Source organism: Seriola lalandi, unplaced genomic scaffold, assembly GCF_002814215.2.
Source record: "Seriola lalandi dorsalis isolate HSWRI2012SDOR001 ecotype SW California unplaced genomic scaffold, Sedor1 jcf7180002054522, whole genome shotgun sequence".
Classification (NCBI taxonomy): domain Eukaryota; kingdom Metazoa; phylum Chordata; class Actinopteri; order Carangiformes; family Carangidae; genus Seriola; species Seriola lalandi.
Window position 1 is genome coordinate 458,076 of NW_019525075.1, and position 17,851 is coordinate 475,926.

General features: G+C 41.7%; 1 protein-coding gene across 3 annotated transcripts in view; it reads right to left on the reverse strand.

Moving 5' to 3' along the window:
* The window catches only part of celsr2 (cadherin, EGF LAG seven-pass G-type receptor 2), a 60,210-nt gene that overhangs the window by 33,865 nt on the left and 8,494 nt on the right, over positions 1-17,851 (reverse strand). For all 3 annotated transcript variants that reach the window (XM_087176016.1, XM_087176015.1, XM_023414168.2), the window contains exon 2: positions 4,158-4,865. In XM_087176016.1, coding sequence (XP_087032142.1) covers positions 4,158-4,865 — 708 coding nt within the window. The remainder of the gene's footprint in view (positions 1-4,157; positions 4,866-17,851) is intronic.

Below are 17,851 nucleotides of genomic sequence, written 5' to 3' on the forward strand. Positions count from 1 at the left end.
GCAGGATTCACTTTACGATTTTATGAATATCCTGTCCATAACTACAGCATTCAAATGCTGTCATTTCGTTTCAACACGGCCTGTGTGTCTGGCAACATTGTTTTATCCATGCCGTCTCTCACAGGCAAACTGTAGTGGCTTTCAGTGCTTGGCAGGTGTTTATTTCCAACACTGGTGTGAGGTGATTTGAAAAAGCGAGTGTGAACATTAACCAGTTTTTGTTCCAAAAGCGTCTCTGCACATTGAAACCCAACAAATGCAATCTCAATTACTGAATGAATAACCAGAGGAAAACAAAAACCAAAAAAACTTTAATAACGAATGGAAAAAAGGTGGACAGTTGGACATATTTCAGTCATTTTCATACAGACAGTCTTTGAATAGCTGTTTGTTTTAAGAGAAACGTGTGTGAGAACCAAAAGAAGATAACATCTTTTTGTTCAGCGTCTGACTCAGCGGAGCCAAATCATTCACGCTGTCCTTCTGAGAAATGGCAAAGATGATGGCTGTTATATTTTTTCATTTTCTTTCCTTCTACCATCTGGCAACGCCTACAGTCCAACAGTTCCCCATCACACAAACACACACACACACACGTCTATGCACCATTAACACATATAAATGCCACAGATTGTTCATCCATAGCACTTAGCTACCCACCTGAAACACATGAACTGAGCAATTTCTCTCTCTCTCTCTCTCTCTCGCTCGCTCTCTCTCACACACACACACACACACACAAACACACACACACTCAGCCCCACCACAGTGCGAAGACTGATGAACTCAACACTCACTGAAGCAGAAAAGTGGGAGTTGTAGATCACAGAAGAAAATACATCAAATAAAATCTGCCTGAACGACCTTGTTTGATCAAACAGTCTGACAGTGTGATTCAAACATCTTAAATCATCAACCACCAAACCACATTCACCGTCAGATAACTCTCCAAGTCCTGCACACTAGACGTAAGAACGCCCAACCGATGGAGATTAATGTAGCTAACTGTGGTCGACGCTGTTTTCAGTATAACCGAAAGAAAACATGCCCACTTCACCCACTCACACATTCCCTCTCCCTCGCTGCCGATTCACATTAAAAGCACCTACAGTTCAGCTCCGACACCCACAGCTGTGCATAAGAATATATAAGTGCCACTCAACCTGGACTCCGTGTGACTGAGCCCACACACTCAACACTATTTCAGGCTTTATAAACAGCCACCTAAATAGGTGAAAAACACTTTTAATGTTTGATGAGGAATAATGGAAGTGATGCCATCACTGAGAGCACAAAACACAATGTGAATCTACGCAGTTTCTGTGCTGCAGTTCAGCTCATTTTCAACAGGAGACTTTTCTTTTGGCAGCAAACGGGATTTGTGGTTTTAGTCGAAGTAATGATTTTTCAGCTCCAACCAGATTTTACAAAAGGGGAAAGTGAAGTGGTCTGTCAGAGGCCACAGCTGCTGAACACCTGGACGTAAAATATAAACATAATGATTCTGCCCCAGACTGACTGTTACTCAAGTATCACCTGAAACAACAAATGGGATATACACAAATACAACCCCAGTTAACAATCTCTATGGTTATCAGTTGCCAGTTTACTTGCAATAAATCTTCCTTCATGAAGGTCATAATGTTTCTGATTGAACTGGATGATTGAACTGGAGGCTGCAGTTTGTGCTGCTGTTGAACTGTGTAGTTTTATATTAAGAGGCTTTCTGTTATTTAGCCTACGCTCACTGATATAAATGGTGTGGACAAAATCATAGAAAAACATCTGTCACTATTAGACTGCATTAGTTTTAGCTAGGTGCACTGAATACGTAAATGAGTGTATGAGCAACTAATTAAATGGTTTATAGCAAACTACAGTGTAGCTGTAAACAGATATAAAGACATTTTTAAGTGTTTGTTAAAGTATTTGCCAACAACTACAATTATGCCTTTAATATGAATATGAAGTGTTTGTTTATCATATTTATTTACTGTATTCATTATATTAACTATATGTTTATTATGTTTATTTATTAACAAACGCTTCTTTGTTCTCCATGGCAACAGACAGAACTGTCTGCTGATGAGGCCCACTAGATGTGGCTGAAAGCTCTGGAAGAAATCGAGTATGTGGACTTCAGGATAAGGATTTTTTCTTCAAACTACTGTTTCCAAGGTCAACAATGACTCTTTAAACATCTTAAACCCACCTGTGAATGTGGGTACTACATGTGCATAAATAAATGCTGTTAATAAATGCTTTTAAGATCCTATAAGGATTTCTTTGTAACGATTACAGCGATGTTACACTGTGTATCAATCATCTATCAGCTGTTTATACACAGTCATGGGCGCTTTAATTGTTGATAAATTAATAAACGCAACTTTATACAACTACATTATATTGTGTTGCAAACTGTTTGTATGTAGTTCATAAATGCTAAATAGTGGGGTGATAAAGTAAATTGTTACCAAATGATCACACGTCGTAAACCAACCAGCATGGTGCTTCAAAGACAAGATGAAACTCTAAATCACATTAAAAAGTCAGGATTTGACCCACTTAACCTCTCAACAAAAAGATGGGGCAACTTCCATGATATTCATACTGTATAAATTAGCATTTTTAATTCTCTTTTCCTCTTTAAACTCTTTTTCAACTTCTCCTTATTTCCCTTACCCATAACGCCAGTGAGCAGACAGTCTTTAACCCTTTGAGGATGTGAATAATTTTTGGATCAGAGACTGAATTATTCCTGCAACTGGTTCGCAATTCTGCTGCCAACAGTAATAAATTACTCCTTCATTATCTCTAAAAACGGAAGCTTCTGTCTTCTCCGTCTCGACATGCCTGTGTGCTTTGTGATATATATATATTTTTTTATCGAAGGTATTTTTACCACGGGGCATTTCACAGCCAGGGGACACTCTCCATCTGCGCTGTAGCCATCTATAATTAATAATATCCTTCCTTTATTCCACTCAGCGATACTACTCTGGACAGAGAAACTGCTGTTTTTGTTCTTTTCACTGCAAAACACTCAACACTAAGTAAACCTCTCTATGAAGATCAATAGTCTCCAAAATAAGCATCAGTGGGGAAACAAAGCTCGTTATGTCATTGTTCTCCCTGCTCTTTGGACGCTAGCTTTGAAACACGGTCCACTCCTACAGCTCCGGATGTTTTGAGTGTAGGTGGAGGTAAGTATGAAGGTATACAGCTTATTCAGTAGCCCAAAGACACGCAAAAAGAAATAGATTTTGACCAAAAATGTCACAGGAAGCAAAAACACATCTTTTCATCATTTAAAATATAAGATTTGATCTGGTACGCACACCAGTGAAAAAATAAAATAAAAATAATAATCCCATGTGGCTCTACTTCTACTTCCAAAATCACAGAAATGTATAACAAGCGTTTACAGGTTTGTGCTTCCTTCTACTGTGGCAGACTGCAACAGCATTAATCAGATCAATAACTCATCACTCAGTCTTTGTCTGCAGAGCTCGGGTCACCAGTGTACAGGACAAGTCTGCATCTATAAAGAGCCAGGTTCAATACAGAGCTGCAGAGGGTAGTGAATGGGACAGATGTAGACATTAAAGCTCCCATGGGATCTTTGTGAAGGAGAAGAAATTAACATTTTGAAGGCTACATGAGGACAGCTTGGCAGAAACTGTGCTCTTTCACCTTCGAGTGGCACTACACATGAAGACAGACATGTTATTCAGTAGGAGTCTGAAACTGACAGTTTGCTATATCCCAACCCTGAAACAGCAACTGTCCATTCATAGTTTAGAAACTGTAACTAGTAATCATTGTTAATTACCTGGGTAGCAACAGCTGATAAAATCAGCTAGATGTGCAAAATGAACAGCTGCCAACAGGAAATGAGAATCCTGCTTTTGTTTACCTCTGCATGAAACCAGGTCTTTTTTTATTTATTTATTTTTAAATACAACAAATATTGGGTGATAAATCTGTCACTGTTAAGTGCATATTTGTGTGTGAGAACAGAAAGCCTGATGTGCATAGCAACAGTAACTAAGGGGGGTCAATAGGTTAATGAAGTCATGCGATGGAGCATTGTAAAACAACAACAACAAACACTGCTTCATGAGTAATTAAAGTCTATGTAAAACGAGGGCTCTCACCTGTGTAGTCCTCAAAGCACTCGCAGGTGTAGCCTCCCTCTCTGCTTCGACACACTCCATGGGCTCCGCAGGGCTTAGAGTAGCAGAGGTCGATCTCCGTCTCGCAGTAGTCTCCTGTGAAGCCGGTGGGACAGCGGCAGCGCAGCCCGGCGATGGGGTGGATGGGTCTGAACAGGATGGTGTCGGATGCGACGAACGGCGCCAGGCTGTCGAACTTCAGCACTGACACACACTTCATGTAGTTTTCACACGGCTCGCGGAGGCAGATGTTGTCATCAAAGGGAAGAACTTCCTGGGAAGAGATCTGGGCGAGAAGGCTGCGGTTCAAATACAACCTCTCCTGGAGCTCCTCTGAGCCGAAAAACTCTCCAGTTCCACTCTCAACCCCTCTCCCAGGCCGGTCCGCTCCGTGGCTGAGCCCTTCAGGCCGCTGGTGTCCCTCCCCAAACACAGGCACAGCCACGGACAGGCTGACGTTGAGGATGCGAGCGCTGACATCCGTGTCATCTTGGATGTTAAAGATGACGACGTCTTCGGGGGCGGCAGACAGGACGCGGGCCACACCGTCGAGAAACTGTGCAAGCAGCAGGGAGAGGAAATGCTCCTGGGAGGTGTTGGCCAGCCTCAACGTGATACTGTTGGACAGCATTTCATCTGTGATGATGGTGACTTGGAGAAGACACTGGGCCGACACTGAGTGGACACCGTCTGAAAAAGACAGAAGAAACAGGAAAACGGGCAGTTAACATGGAGGAGAGGTTGAGGCTGAGCTGCAGTGGAGGGACAGTAACACGAAGAGGGAACTTTGTCCTAAAGATACTGTAAGATTGGTTTACATCCACTTGATCTGTCTAACTCAGACACATGAAGCTTCATGATAACTTCAGAAGTGCATTGTGAAGAAATGTCTTAATGGTGAGTGAGAACAGGAGGGATGATTACAGCAAGCAAATGTTCATTTGAGCAGCTGACTATTGTTTTTAAGACAGACAGAAAAATTGTGAACCTGTTCTTGACGCATGAAAGGTGAGTCCTATGAAAAATTTACAATTTTTAAAGTGCTGGGGATGAAATCATAACAGCTACTGAGCTGAGATGTCAACAGATCCATTTCCATGACAACTGAGAACAACTGTGATGAAGATGAAAGAGGTTGTAAACTCCAGCAAAAGCCAGAGAGCAGACCTTGAGGTGTGCTATTAACAAGGCTGGTGATCATCTATGTTTTTGTTTATGTCAACACATTCAATGAAAAGACCAAAAACCAACAAATTGTTAGTCTGTCTTTCAACACTTTCTAATTTTCTTACTCTATTTGTCCCGACCCCACTGGTCCTCACTGACAATGTAAATCTTTATGAATGTGTTAAAAATATAGTATCTTTTTCTTAAGGTTCAGTAATTTCCTAAAACAGCTAAGCACTGTAGTTTTTAAGAAAAGTCACTCAAACAGCAGTAAATAGTGAATTTGTTGGGGACTAATTTCAACTGCACTACTGAGTTTTTCATTGTAATGAAGCAACATGTCACCTAGTAAGTATAATAGTATGGTTCACTGAAGTGTTTGTTAATAGTTTTTGGACAACATGGAGATCTATGGTACAGAGGAGTAAGTTATACGAGGCTTCGGCTACACAGACACTTGTAAGTAGATTTTATTTATTTGTTGGTTTTGGTCTGTTCATGGGATTTAATATCAAATATTACCAGACCTATACTTTAAATGAGAGGATGTTTACATCCTCCAAAAATTGTCATCTGATACTGTACTACAAGATGTGTTGATAAACTTAAATCCAATTCAAAGCAATTGGCGAGTCCAGCATGAACACATAGAGCAGCTGCAACAACAGGATAGATGAAGGTTCTTGCATGGTGGAGGATTTATGCAGCAGCTGCTACTGTAACACCAGGCTCACGTATCTGTAGTAGACCCACATGTGTAAACATACAAAACAACGCGGTTGCAAAAATAGCAGAGAATGAAGGAATAAAGCAAAAATACCACCGATTGTGTATAAATTGACACTTTGATAAATATCGACAATTTCTTTTTTTAGTCATATTCTTGGCTCAGACGAGTTGTTTCTCATGTGCCGAACAGATGACACATGTGTGCCAAGAGAAAGCGAGAACAAGTGTATGTATGTTTTCTTTCAATACATTCCAAGTTTCTAATCAGCAATTTCACACCCCTCTCTTTCCTTTCTTTGTCCGGAAGCAGAGACGCTCCTTCATTATACATACATACTGAAAGCCTCAAGTCTCAAACTCAGCGGCTAAAGCATTTCTCAGCTCAGTAAATCTCTTGTCTTTTGTCTTGTTGTTTTGATACCAGATCATGTTAATGTTTTATCCTGTATCCTGCATTTAAGTCTTTTTTCAAGTCCGCTAGTGTGGGTCTTGTACAACTCATTATTTTGCGAGTTAGGCCTGTATTTAAGTCAGATTGTGAATGTAGACATTGCTGCTGGTGTATACAGTGATAATCATTCTCTTTCATCATGTTGCATCATGTTACACTTTGCATGACAAACAAATATGTGATCTATTTACACTATACTTATGACTTTGTCGAGCTTATTTTCTTTGGTGTTTTTCTACTATAACCACAAACAATAAAATGAAAACTCCTTATCATCCAGCATCAGCTAAATGTCACTGACGGGAGCAGACAGACAACTCTGCTCACTGAGGAGTAAAATTATAATGAAAACAACCATGCAATCACAAAGAACAAAAAGACACACACAGGGAAGTTCAGTATGCCGCTAACAAGCAAAACCTATGGATCTGTGTCTGTTACTGAGTCAGATGTGTATTGAGTAAATGTTTGTGTGTGTGTCCATGTCATTTCTGCTGAAATTGGTAATTACAGGAGAAAGGCATCATTTGAATTCTCTTTAGTTTGCCGTGATTCGTTCGAGTCAGTTGCTTTAAAGACGTCTTTATTAGGTGATTTGAAAGAGCTAAAATGTAGCGTAACAGTAGCACAAGTAGTGAGGGGTCATAAGGTCAGTGAACTGACTCATTACTGTCAGGTACACAGCAATATCCAGCTTAATTTGCTAACATTAGCCTCTGTAAGCTGCTGGTCATAGTGACCAAGTAAGTCTGAAGCAGAAATTCCCCAGAGTGTGTTGAACTGAGCGATGGTCTGTTCTATTACTTATGAATTCAACTTTTCATTTGCAAAATTAAGATTATGTCATTCTGTCTTAGAAAAGTTACACAGTCTCACTCTAAGGTCACAAAAAGAGACCACTATCATTTTGTCTATCTCAACGCTCAGGAGCAAACACAAAACAGACTCAATCAAATCAAATGTGTGATGAAAACAAGCCCCGGCCTCTCCCTCCAAAATAATCAATGGGCCGCTTTGTGTTGGGGCGTCTGGACGCTGGCCAGAGAGCAGAACCTGCGAGCAGGACTCACACAAACAAACAGCACTGCCCAAAGTTACCAGATCCCTGTTTGGCACTGAGCGAGTTTAAACACAGATTGCCAAAGAAGGGGGGAGGAAAAGGAGAAGGGGGAGACAGAGGGAGGGGTCATAGAGGAAGTGAGACAGAGAAGCATGTTTGACACGGCTTTAATCCTTCTGCTTTCAGTCAAACGCTTCCAGCACAGTAATAATACAGGGCCTTAGCAGAGGAAGTGGGGGGGGGGGGAAATCAAAGGAGAGACACAAGCAGGGTCGCTACACTAGTTCACACTTTACTATAAACACACACACACACACACCTGTGTACACAAGAAAAGCACACACACACACACAGAGGGGAGAACAGGGCAGAACACTGAGGGCTCTTCACTTTCTCACAGGGAGGACAGAGACGCAACTGGTGATTGTTTTCATCATCAGTTGAGCTGCTGGTTATTTTTATGATTCGCCATTTAATCGTTTCAGACGGTGCTCCTCAGTCTGGGGGTTGGAAACCCTCACATGGGGTCTTGAGATGATTAAGAGGATAAGTTTTTTTTAATTCATTTTAATGGTTTCCCTTTGGTGGAACTGTTCACATTTCATTGTCAGATGCAATGTGTGATGAGTCACAATTTCATGACACTGCTCCAGTTTAATGGGTCATAGGGCAAAATGGTCGGGAGCCACTAGTTTACAGCTTAAAATGAAATTGTGATATTGTGAAAATTTCTCAGCACAAATTTACAGAGCCCGAGATGATGTCTTCAGATAGTTTGTTTTGTCCAACTGTATAAAACTCAAAGATAATATATTCAAAATGATATAAATCAATAATGTGAAGAGGCTAAAACCAACAGAACATTTTCCATGGAGGCATCATTTAAATGAATGATTGATTATCAAAACTGTTAGTTTATTAACTAACGTATCCATCCAATAATTATTTAAGCACTATTTAGAAAATCTGTGTGTTTTACTTTTTATGATTCCAGGTTGTAGATTAACGATAGATTTAGATACTCAAAGAGGAGAAGGGTGTTATGACACTTTTACAGTCTTTGCAGAGTAAACTATCTGCTCTCTACCTCAGCCTGTTCTCTCTTTATCTGTTCATATTATAACTGATACTCTGCAGCAACAGTAGCCAGAAAAACACAGCTCTAATGAACAGAGGCTCCTAAAGGTTAGGCCATGTATTAGGAAAGACATCGCCTTAATTATGTCCTCTGCCAATTCACATTCTTGGTTGGGAACTCGGGCAGAGCTCCAGACGTGGACGCAGCGCTGGGAAACTGAGCGCGAGGAGAATCTCTCCTGAAAGGGACCAGACCATCCTTCAAAGAGGTCATTCTCCACGGAAGGATACTCCGCTCAGGAACGGAGGGTAAGCGGAGCGTTTTGGGCCAAAAAGGAGGAAAAGAGGGATGCTTAGTTGGTAACGAGACAAGGTGCCAGCTCTGAAGTGTGACACTGCTTTCAGCCCACAGCTCGACCCCCTCTGGGCCTCTGGGTGCCAGGAATGCTCTCAGCTAGGAAGTGGCGCCAGGGAAAAGATTAAACACACACTGTGGTTTCAGGACTGCCAAGGTTGTGTACGGCATTGTGTGTGTTTGTGTGTGTGTGCATGTGTGTGTGGGTGGTAGTGGGGATCCATACGTCAATACAGGCAGAGCAGAGAGTGTACACTGAAGGAGTGCAGGTTTAGTCATCACACAATCTCTGAAGTCGAGGAAAACAGCAAGGCTTCATGAAATCATTAAAAAAAACAGAGTCTCTGAGCACTACTGTCATTTTAAAAACTTAATAACTCAGTGATTCAGGAGAGTTTTATGCTTTTAAATCAGAAGACTGATCAAAAATGCATCGCCGAACAAACAAAAACAAAGCTGTTTTTCAGTTTTGCAGAGTGAAGGTTTTTACCTCAAAGTGGCTCTTTTATAAACTCAAATCATCTAGAACGTAAACAAAATATTCTGATGGTTATCATTCATTTTCCGAATATAAAACCAGGCAGATCAAGAGAATGATGCATGTAAACAAGCTGGCTCATTATTATTTACAGGAAAGAGTCTCTCAGAGACGCACAAATGCCACGTTGACTGTGAGCTGAGGCCTCCACACACCGACAGAGAACATAAATTATCAGCCAGTAGGTTGTGGAGGGGAGATGAACTGCTTTTTATCTTTGAAATATTAATGAAGCCCACTTTCAACTGTCAGGAGAATTATGAACGACAAACACTCCACTGACACAATGTTATATGAACACAAAGAGCCTTTATGATGGCGTGTTTGCTATAAAGAAACATATAATCACTCCAAGATATATGGAGTTTTAAGCCCACTTGGGGGTCTTAGTGGATGGGATAACTAGACTGCAGAGAGAGAAAGAGAGACAAAGACAAAGACAGAGAGAACAAATCGGTGAGACTGGTCTAATTAGACCACAAAGTTGCCATCAAATCTCCCAGTTGAGTCCCAGAAAATGTCAACAAAGTCATGGTGGATAAAGATCAGATTGCGACCAAATTACTGGGGACAGAGACATCACTCACAGCAGCATGAAAGTAACCCCAGCCTTCTCCCTCAGAGATTCCACAATCGCTTGTGAAATGGCAGTTTATCATTTATTTACACTCTTTTCTTGATGTTTAAAGATTATATTTGGGACTTTTCTACTTTGTCTGTCTAAACACTCAAAAAAGGAAAGAGAAGAAAAGAAAAAAGGAAAAAAGAAAGAAGACGAGATAGAGTCAGAGGAGTCGGCAAGTTACAAATACTGCATGTCTGATCCCAGACCATTACTACGTGGAAACATTTTCTGTGTCCCAGTGCAGGAGCTGCCTCCAGTAAAGAAAAGGACACAGCGAATGTAGGTGTCACCCTCAGAGGACCGAAGACTGCTGGGCTGAACCTGCAACCGCCTCTAAAGATGAGACAATCTGCAGAGTCAGTGCAGGATCCAACTGTCAGTCTCACAGAGAGCAAAACTAATGAAGCATTAAGCATTAAATTAAGCATTAAATCAGACCTCATCAACTAAAACTAGGACTTGACAGGTTTAGACGGTACAAGAAAGAACAGTGATAAATTCAAGCGCCATGATTTCACAGCTTACGAGTTGTGACATTTCACTTACAATTCTTCATCATAGTGTGACACTTAACATCCCGGACAGTGCAAAAAAACAAAAGACAAAGACAATCAGACATCCAGACAATAAGAAGAACAAACACTGGAATTAAAGTCTGGCTTTAATCACACCTTGCAGCGCTTATTCCTTTTGTCTATTTGAAAATGTTCCCAGTGACTGATCACAACTTGAGCACAAACGCCTGATAAATGGTCAAATGAAGCATCCTGACTTTACAAATTGACACGCGCTGCCAAAACGCACCGTTTGGCTTACCACGGGTTACCCTTGTTAAATAACAAACCTGTAGACAAACCCGTCAAGTGTGGAATATAATATTTCAAATAACACCATACTGAAGTCTATGATCCAAGTGCAAGCAGAATAATTCATTCTGCATACACTTTTGAAAAAAATCAGTCTGTTTATAAATGGTTGCCATAAAAATAAAAGCTGTTAAAACTGCAGCTCCCACGTCTTCGACAGCTGTACCAGGCAGCTCTGTGGACCAATCAGAAGCTGTCTTTAGATGGTAAACAAAAAGCTAATGTCAGGCAGATCAGCTAAAATAAATAAATAAATAAACTTCTTGAAAGTTAAAATACATACAAGACATTCAGATTAAGTTCATATAGTAGCTGGTCCTGAGTCAGTGGCCCTGTTCAGACCTGGTATTAACATGCATCTTCAGTGATCCGATCACAAGCGGTCAGCTCTAAGCGCATCAGGTCACACCTCCAGCAACCACTTGGGATCGGATCTCACTTCCCTGCTTTATATGCAAATAAACAGGTATGCACTGTTGCTTTTACCCAGTCTGACAGATGGGTCCGTTATGTGTATGTGTGTGAGTGAGAGAGAGAGAGAGAGAGAGAGAGAGAGAGAGAGAGAGAGAGAGAGAGAGAGAGAGAGAGACAGAGGGGTTGAGCTAATCAGTGCACTGTGCACAGCTCTACACTGAAATAAAGCTTTAGCTATTTGAAATAGTAAAATATTTTTCTTTATGAAACTGTGGCAGGACTAATCAGACTGTGGCAGAGGACGTCAGTTGAGTAGGCGGCCCCTCAATGTGGCCCAGGACGCATTTGCGTTCACACTGCCAAATGTATGTGGCCACATGTGGCCCAGACCAGCTCTGAATATGGTCCGAGTGGTCGGATCTCAAATGCGTCCTCAATGCGTCCTGGGTGTGTTCACACTTGAACTTAGAGCTGACCACTTGAGATCGGATCACCCAAGACAGATGTTTCTACCAGGTCTGAGCAGGGCCAGTGTCTTACTCAGCAGTACTTCAGCAGGACAGCTGCTCACAGACACAAGGTCTACATCCTTGCTTCTCCGCCTCCAAATGTGCAGGTTAAAACAACAAGCCAATGTAAGCACCCTCTAGTTATTGTGGAGGGGAGGGCAACCAGAGCCACTATAAAAATACCATTTATCATCATGACAGTGGAGAGCTGATAAATAATCGCACTCAAACAGCTCTTTCAAGCAGCCATTCATCACATGTCTAATGGTGCCACGTTAAGAACGCCACACTCAAACAAACCCATGTTAATTCTGTGATCCGGAGGAGCCGATACTCCCTCAGAGGCAACTGTGTTTCACTGCAGAAGTGTGTCATGTTGGGGGGGAACCTCCGGGTAAAGAGGTAATGAGGTTCAGCAGAGCTTGTCTTAGTCGTTCAGCATCAGTACACTACAGTATGCAGAGCAGCACGCACTGAGTACTCACTACATCAAAGAGCGCAAAGCCGGGGTGCTGTTTCCAAGATCAATAGGGAGATCATAAATTAAAAATCACTTTGGAGGGATAAGGCCTGTGGATGCCTTTGCACTTCAGAGCCTTCACAACTCCGACCAGCGAGCCACTGTGCAAACTAACACGTTTTTAATGAGTTTATGATTTGAAAGTAAGCATCCCAAGTTTTACTTACTGTTTGGCGGTTTGTTACAGGAATTAAAATAGTGAGATCTGGGCCCATATTTATCACACTTCTCAGAATTACGCTTACAAATGCTCTTAAGAGCCTCTTCAGGAGTAAGAACCGTTACCAAGAGTAAGACACACTCTCAAGTTATCACATGATCAATCACGTATATGCTCAAAACGCAAAAACAAACGCAAAAAAACAAAAAAAGAAATTCAGCCAAAGACAAGAATTTAACCAATTCTGGTCGTTCCCATTTTAAAGTCCTAAAAAGTCCTCACATTATATTTAAGTTTCTTTTATTCGTGTCAAATCCGTAATAGCTTCGCCACAGTCACACACGAGGCTCTGAAACAGGAATAACAATTGTCTCTGCCAGGCCTCTGCAGTCGATACGAACAGTAAAAAACAACATTAACGAGCTACTACAGTGTGAAACTACTGTCACAAGTGTCATGTTTGCATATTGCTGACAAACACCACGCTGGTGAGACCACACAAGGTCACCTAGAGACAACACATCCGTACCACACACCAATCAAACAAACCACACAGCCATGACCTGAGTGCAGCCCCCGTGGGGCCGACAAAAGGACAGTTTCATTTAATTAGAATTAAATACTCTGCCCTTGGAGAGGCCTACAATCACATACATTAATTACTGGGACTCTGATGCTGCATGCGTGCATGAGACCCTGATTAATGTATTACATTTCACTTGTTATTTCTGAAACTCAGTTGTGCCGTCACCCTCACACGATTATGGACAGTTTGAGACTAAACTTTACAGGTTACTGAACTGTAAATCAAGGTGATGGTTAAGAATTAAATCAGATGAGGCTGAAACAACTGTTCCAGCACAAAATGTAGCTTAAAACAAAGTAAAGGTGCAAATGTGCGACACTTCTATAGAGATTCACTGAGGGAAATACCTAAAATATGATACAAATAGAAGCTTACCCAAGTCTTATTTTTCATTTTAGCCTGTTTCTTTGAGATTTTTGTCATTTGATGGGAATGGACCTCAGGTGGAGATAAAGGGACAGAAAGCACGCAGCAGGACAACATACCAGCTGACAAGCTGAGGCTCAATTAACACTCCAATGAAGAAGAAAGTCCTGGAAATACACTAATGAGTACTGATGTGGGTTAAAGACCAAGGGAGCAGAAGTTTATCATGATGTTGCAGCTCTGTGGCTCAATGTGTTTAACACAGTCTAAAATCTGTTAGATCAGGCTTATCAGATGTCTCCTTCATTAAAACTAAGTGCACTCTGTTTAGTGTCGATTTGATTTATAAAAACTGAAATCTCAAGTCCTGGTGATCAAACGGGACGCAGTAAAATGTGGCTGGGGAGCGGCTCGCTTGAATTAACCAGGGCTGAAAGGTGAAACACATCCAACTGCTGCTTGAATGATGGCTGGTTGGGGGGTGGAGGCCATGCATTCAAAGGGAAGGACAGGTTTTTCATCCCATTACCCTACCCCCCCCTTTCTCCCCTCTTCCTGACCCCCCACTAGACAAGCAACGGCCAAAGCCGACACCCCACCACCTTCCGCATAAAATACTCTTAACGACTGCTGCCAGGCCTCCACCTCCAGCGGCTCACATCACCATCTAGCTATCGGAAATCAAGACCAAGGCTCAACATGCTGCAGGCTAGCCGTTTCCCCCTGTTTCCAGTCTTTATGCTAAGCTAAGCTAACTGTCTCCTGGTTGTAGCTTCATTTTTAATTGACAGTTATGAGAGTAGTATCAATCTTCTGACAAGGTTTTTGCCAAATTAAATCTGAACCGACCGATGCTGTCACTCCGCTAGCTCTTACAACCCACTAGCTAACAATCAAGCGCAATGTTATTTTAGAAGACCTTGTTAGCTATTTGCCCTTAATCAGATTTGATTGGATACATTAATGTTTACACGCTTAAGTTAAAAGTAATCATTAGAAATATTGTAATGTTTTACATGGAGATCTTAAGATATTGACATTAAATTAATCCAAAAAATGTTTTTGACTTCACTATGTCTTAAACACTAAACACATTTGGTGAGTTTTCTATCGCCTTTAAAAGTCAAGGGAGTGGAGAAATTAGTTGCCTGGAGGGTAAAACATGCCGTGAGGGCTGGTACAGTTTAAAGCTTCTCTGATCATCCAAAACATTCGGGGAATTTTCAGACCACAATGACAGAAGGCCGCGGCGGATTTGTGGTTGATTTGGGATAAAAGCTCTTGACCTCCACTAGGTTGAGAACTGATTTGATCATTCCATTGTTGGGGAACAGCTGAACTACAATAATTAAACACCAACAGCTCATGTAACAGAAAACGCACTTGTAAATCTCACCCTCAAAGGAGGGGATGGACAGCATGCTCAAACTCCTACGCAGCAGATTTTCTGTTATCTGTGTCGGAGCCATGTTAAGGCTGTTACATCAAGCGACACAACTTACACCAAACATCATAATGTGAAAATTTCAATTCCTCTGTAGATGTTCCTTTGATTAAGAACAGAAAAAATATACAGGTTAAATGAATATTCATATGTCTCTGACCTTGTTTGTGAAATAATTGTTTCAAAAAATCCAGCATTGCTTTAACTGGCTGTTTTATCTCCTTCTGCAGAGCAACTAAGCCAAAGTAGTTAGAAAAGAGAACAAAGATCAGCTGTAACAATAACCACAACTCCACTTAATTCCTGCAGTCCCTACGCAGTCAATAATGGAAACTGCTGGTGTAGCTCAATGTCAACCCAAGGATTTCAATCCTGAGGAGTCAGAGCGAACCCACAATCCCTCTCCTGATTCCTCCATGCAGGAGAAAAGCTGACTATGTTGGAGAGAGGCCATTCGTACTCATTTGCCGGCCCTGCCACAGCATCCCCTGATGACACTTTTCTGCTGGATGTGAAAACCACAAGAAGAGGACATTCCACAGATTCTTCCTCTATAGTGAAGCAGCTTTAGAGCCACAGAAATGGAGCTCAACTTTTCCAATCAGGACATTTGCATATCAAAGCAAAACTGCTGTCAGCGCAATGGTAAAGAGACATTAGCATGCAGAGACGTGACCAAGCATGAGGCCCTTATTCAAACGTACCAATAGCCAGCTAATAGATTTTTGATACCAAGCAACCAGCAGCACAATAATGACTTTGTCACGCATTGAGATGCTTTAAAACAGAGGACGACACAACTCAAAGCCATAATCCAGGTTTGATGCCCTAAAATAAATATAAGAACTAATGTATTAACTTATTCTGACAGTTTATGTTTGAAAACTATCACAGATAAATTGTTTTTGGAAAACATTCAACAAACGGTATAAATAGTCACTCACATTCATTCAGTGCCACCAAACTGTGACAGCACAATGACGGCACTGTAGTAGCTGATGAGAAAACCATCTGTTTAGTTAGCCTAGTGCCCTCCTGTCAGGATTCATATAAATTAGACGCTGATGATACATCTCGAACTCCTGCACGCTAAGGTTCACCACCTCTACCAGTCACACCTCTTACCCTCATGTCTGACAGGCTAATGTTGACAGCTTGCGTATGAAACCAGGTCACTGTGAAATCTCAGTCTGGTTTCATGGCCTAAACTAAATGAACGCAATGTAGCGTAAGGGTAACAGCCTGTTAAATAAACATAATCGGTCTTGTTCACAGTGTGAGGAGTACTGTAATGATTTCTGTACTCCAGTGGAGAGTTATTATAACTCTACAGGAAAAGAGAAGAGGAATACTTCATTTCTTGTAGGCCAGTGTATCCAAACCCTTTTTTTGTCCACCGCAGCCACAGTCTTGTCAGATGAACTAAAGTACAGCTTCACTGGCACAACAATGTTGAAAAGATGTTTAATTTAACTGATTTTAAGCTGGATGTAATCAACCTTATTAATTATATAAATATGGATAATGTTTACAATTCTTTTTCTGTTTGTTCATGTTGGTATTCCAACCATTTCCGCTTGGATTGGTCAAAAATCGACACGTAAACCAGACCCTTTACTTTTAACTACTTCAACCACTTGTTCATTACTTCTAGCTACTTCAACCATGTAACCATACATCCATTACTTTGAGCTATTTTAAACATTTATAAAGTTTTTTGGCCTTTTGACCATTCATCCATTACTCTTATCTAACTCTTTCCACCATTTATTCTCTACTTTTAGCTTTCTATTTTCCAGTCATGGTGCCAGAGCTTTATTGTATGAGCTCAATAAGTGTTTCAGTGAAGGGAAGAAGTCGGCATCAGACTGTACAGTACGTAGGGTAATTCATGGATGAATAACAGCCCCGGTGAGACTCTCCTGAAGACAGCAGCACTGGTGCAAACAAGTGGACACAAAGACAGAGGGGGGCAGCCCCAGACAGAGCCCGCTCCCATTGTCTGCTGGGATAGCAAGGACAATGCAGGACAATGCTGAGATATATTCAAGCACCACAAGGTCTCACCCCAGCGATGCACTAACCCTAATCCTAAACACGATTTCCCCTCCTAACACAGATGATGTCATTCCACCCCCCCCCCCACACACACACACACACACACACACACACACCCTCGCCCTCACCCCACCTCATCTCCTCCGGACCTTCAATGCAACCAAGCGTACAGGAGCTTGGCCCACAGGAGGATGTTGTGCTGCTGAGAAACAAGCCAGCAGCAAGAAATCAGATACCCTCCTGAGTGCATCTGTGTCGCAAATCAAAGAGCTTAGGGATGACACTATCATATCACCATGAGCTCTAAACTCTCGAGTGCTTTCAAAACAGAGGGCCTCTGAAGTCTGTCACATGCAAGACTAGACATTATCCCTCAAAAACAGAGCAGATGGAAAGTTTATATCTGCGGTCAGGTGTCGGTCGACTCGGTGCATGTCCTGTAAAAATGCTCGCAGGGTGAAAGCAGCTGACAGGACAGGTCAGTGTGACCCGGGGCATTACAGGTCCAAAGAAAGCCTTATATGCTTCACTGGAAAGAGAGAGAGGGGGACAGTTGCTCTTTAGAACTTTATGTGCCTCCCCTCCCCCCCATCTTCACTCTACAAAAGGGACCTTACCCCTCGTCCCCACCCACAAGGAATTTCTCAGGCATTGCTGGGTTCACCATGACAACTGGGTGCTTAACAAAGCATTTCTCTTAGGCATTCTTCCTTTCACAGGGGACAGGGGAGGGGGGGGGCAACAGTCAAAG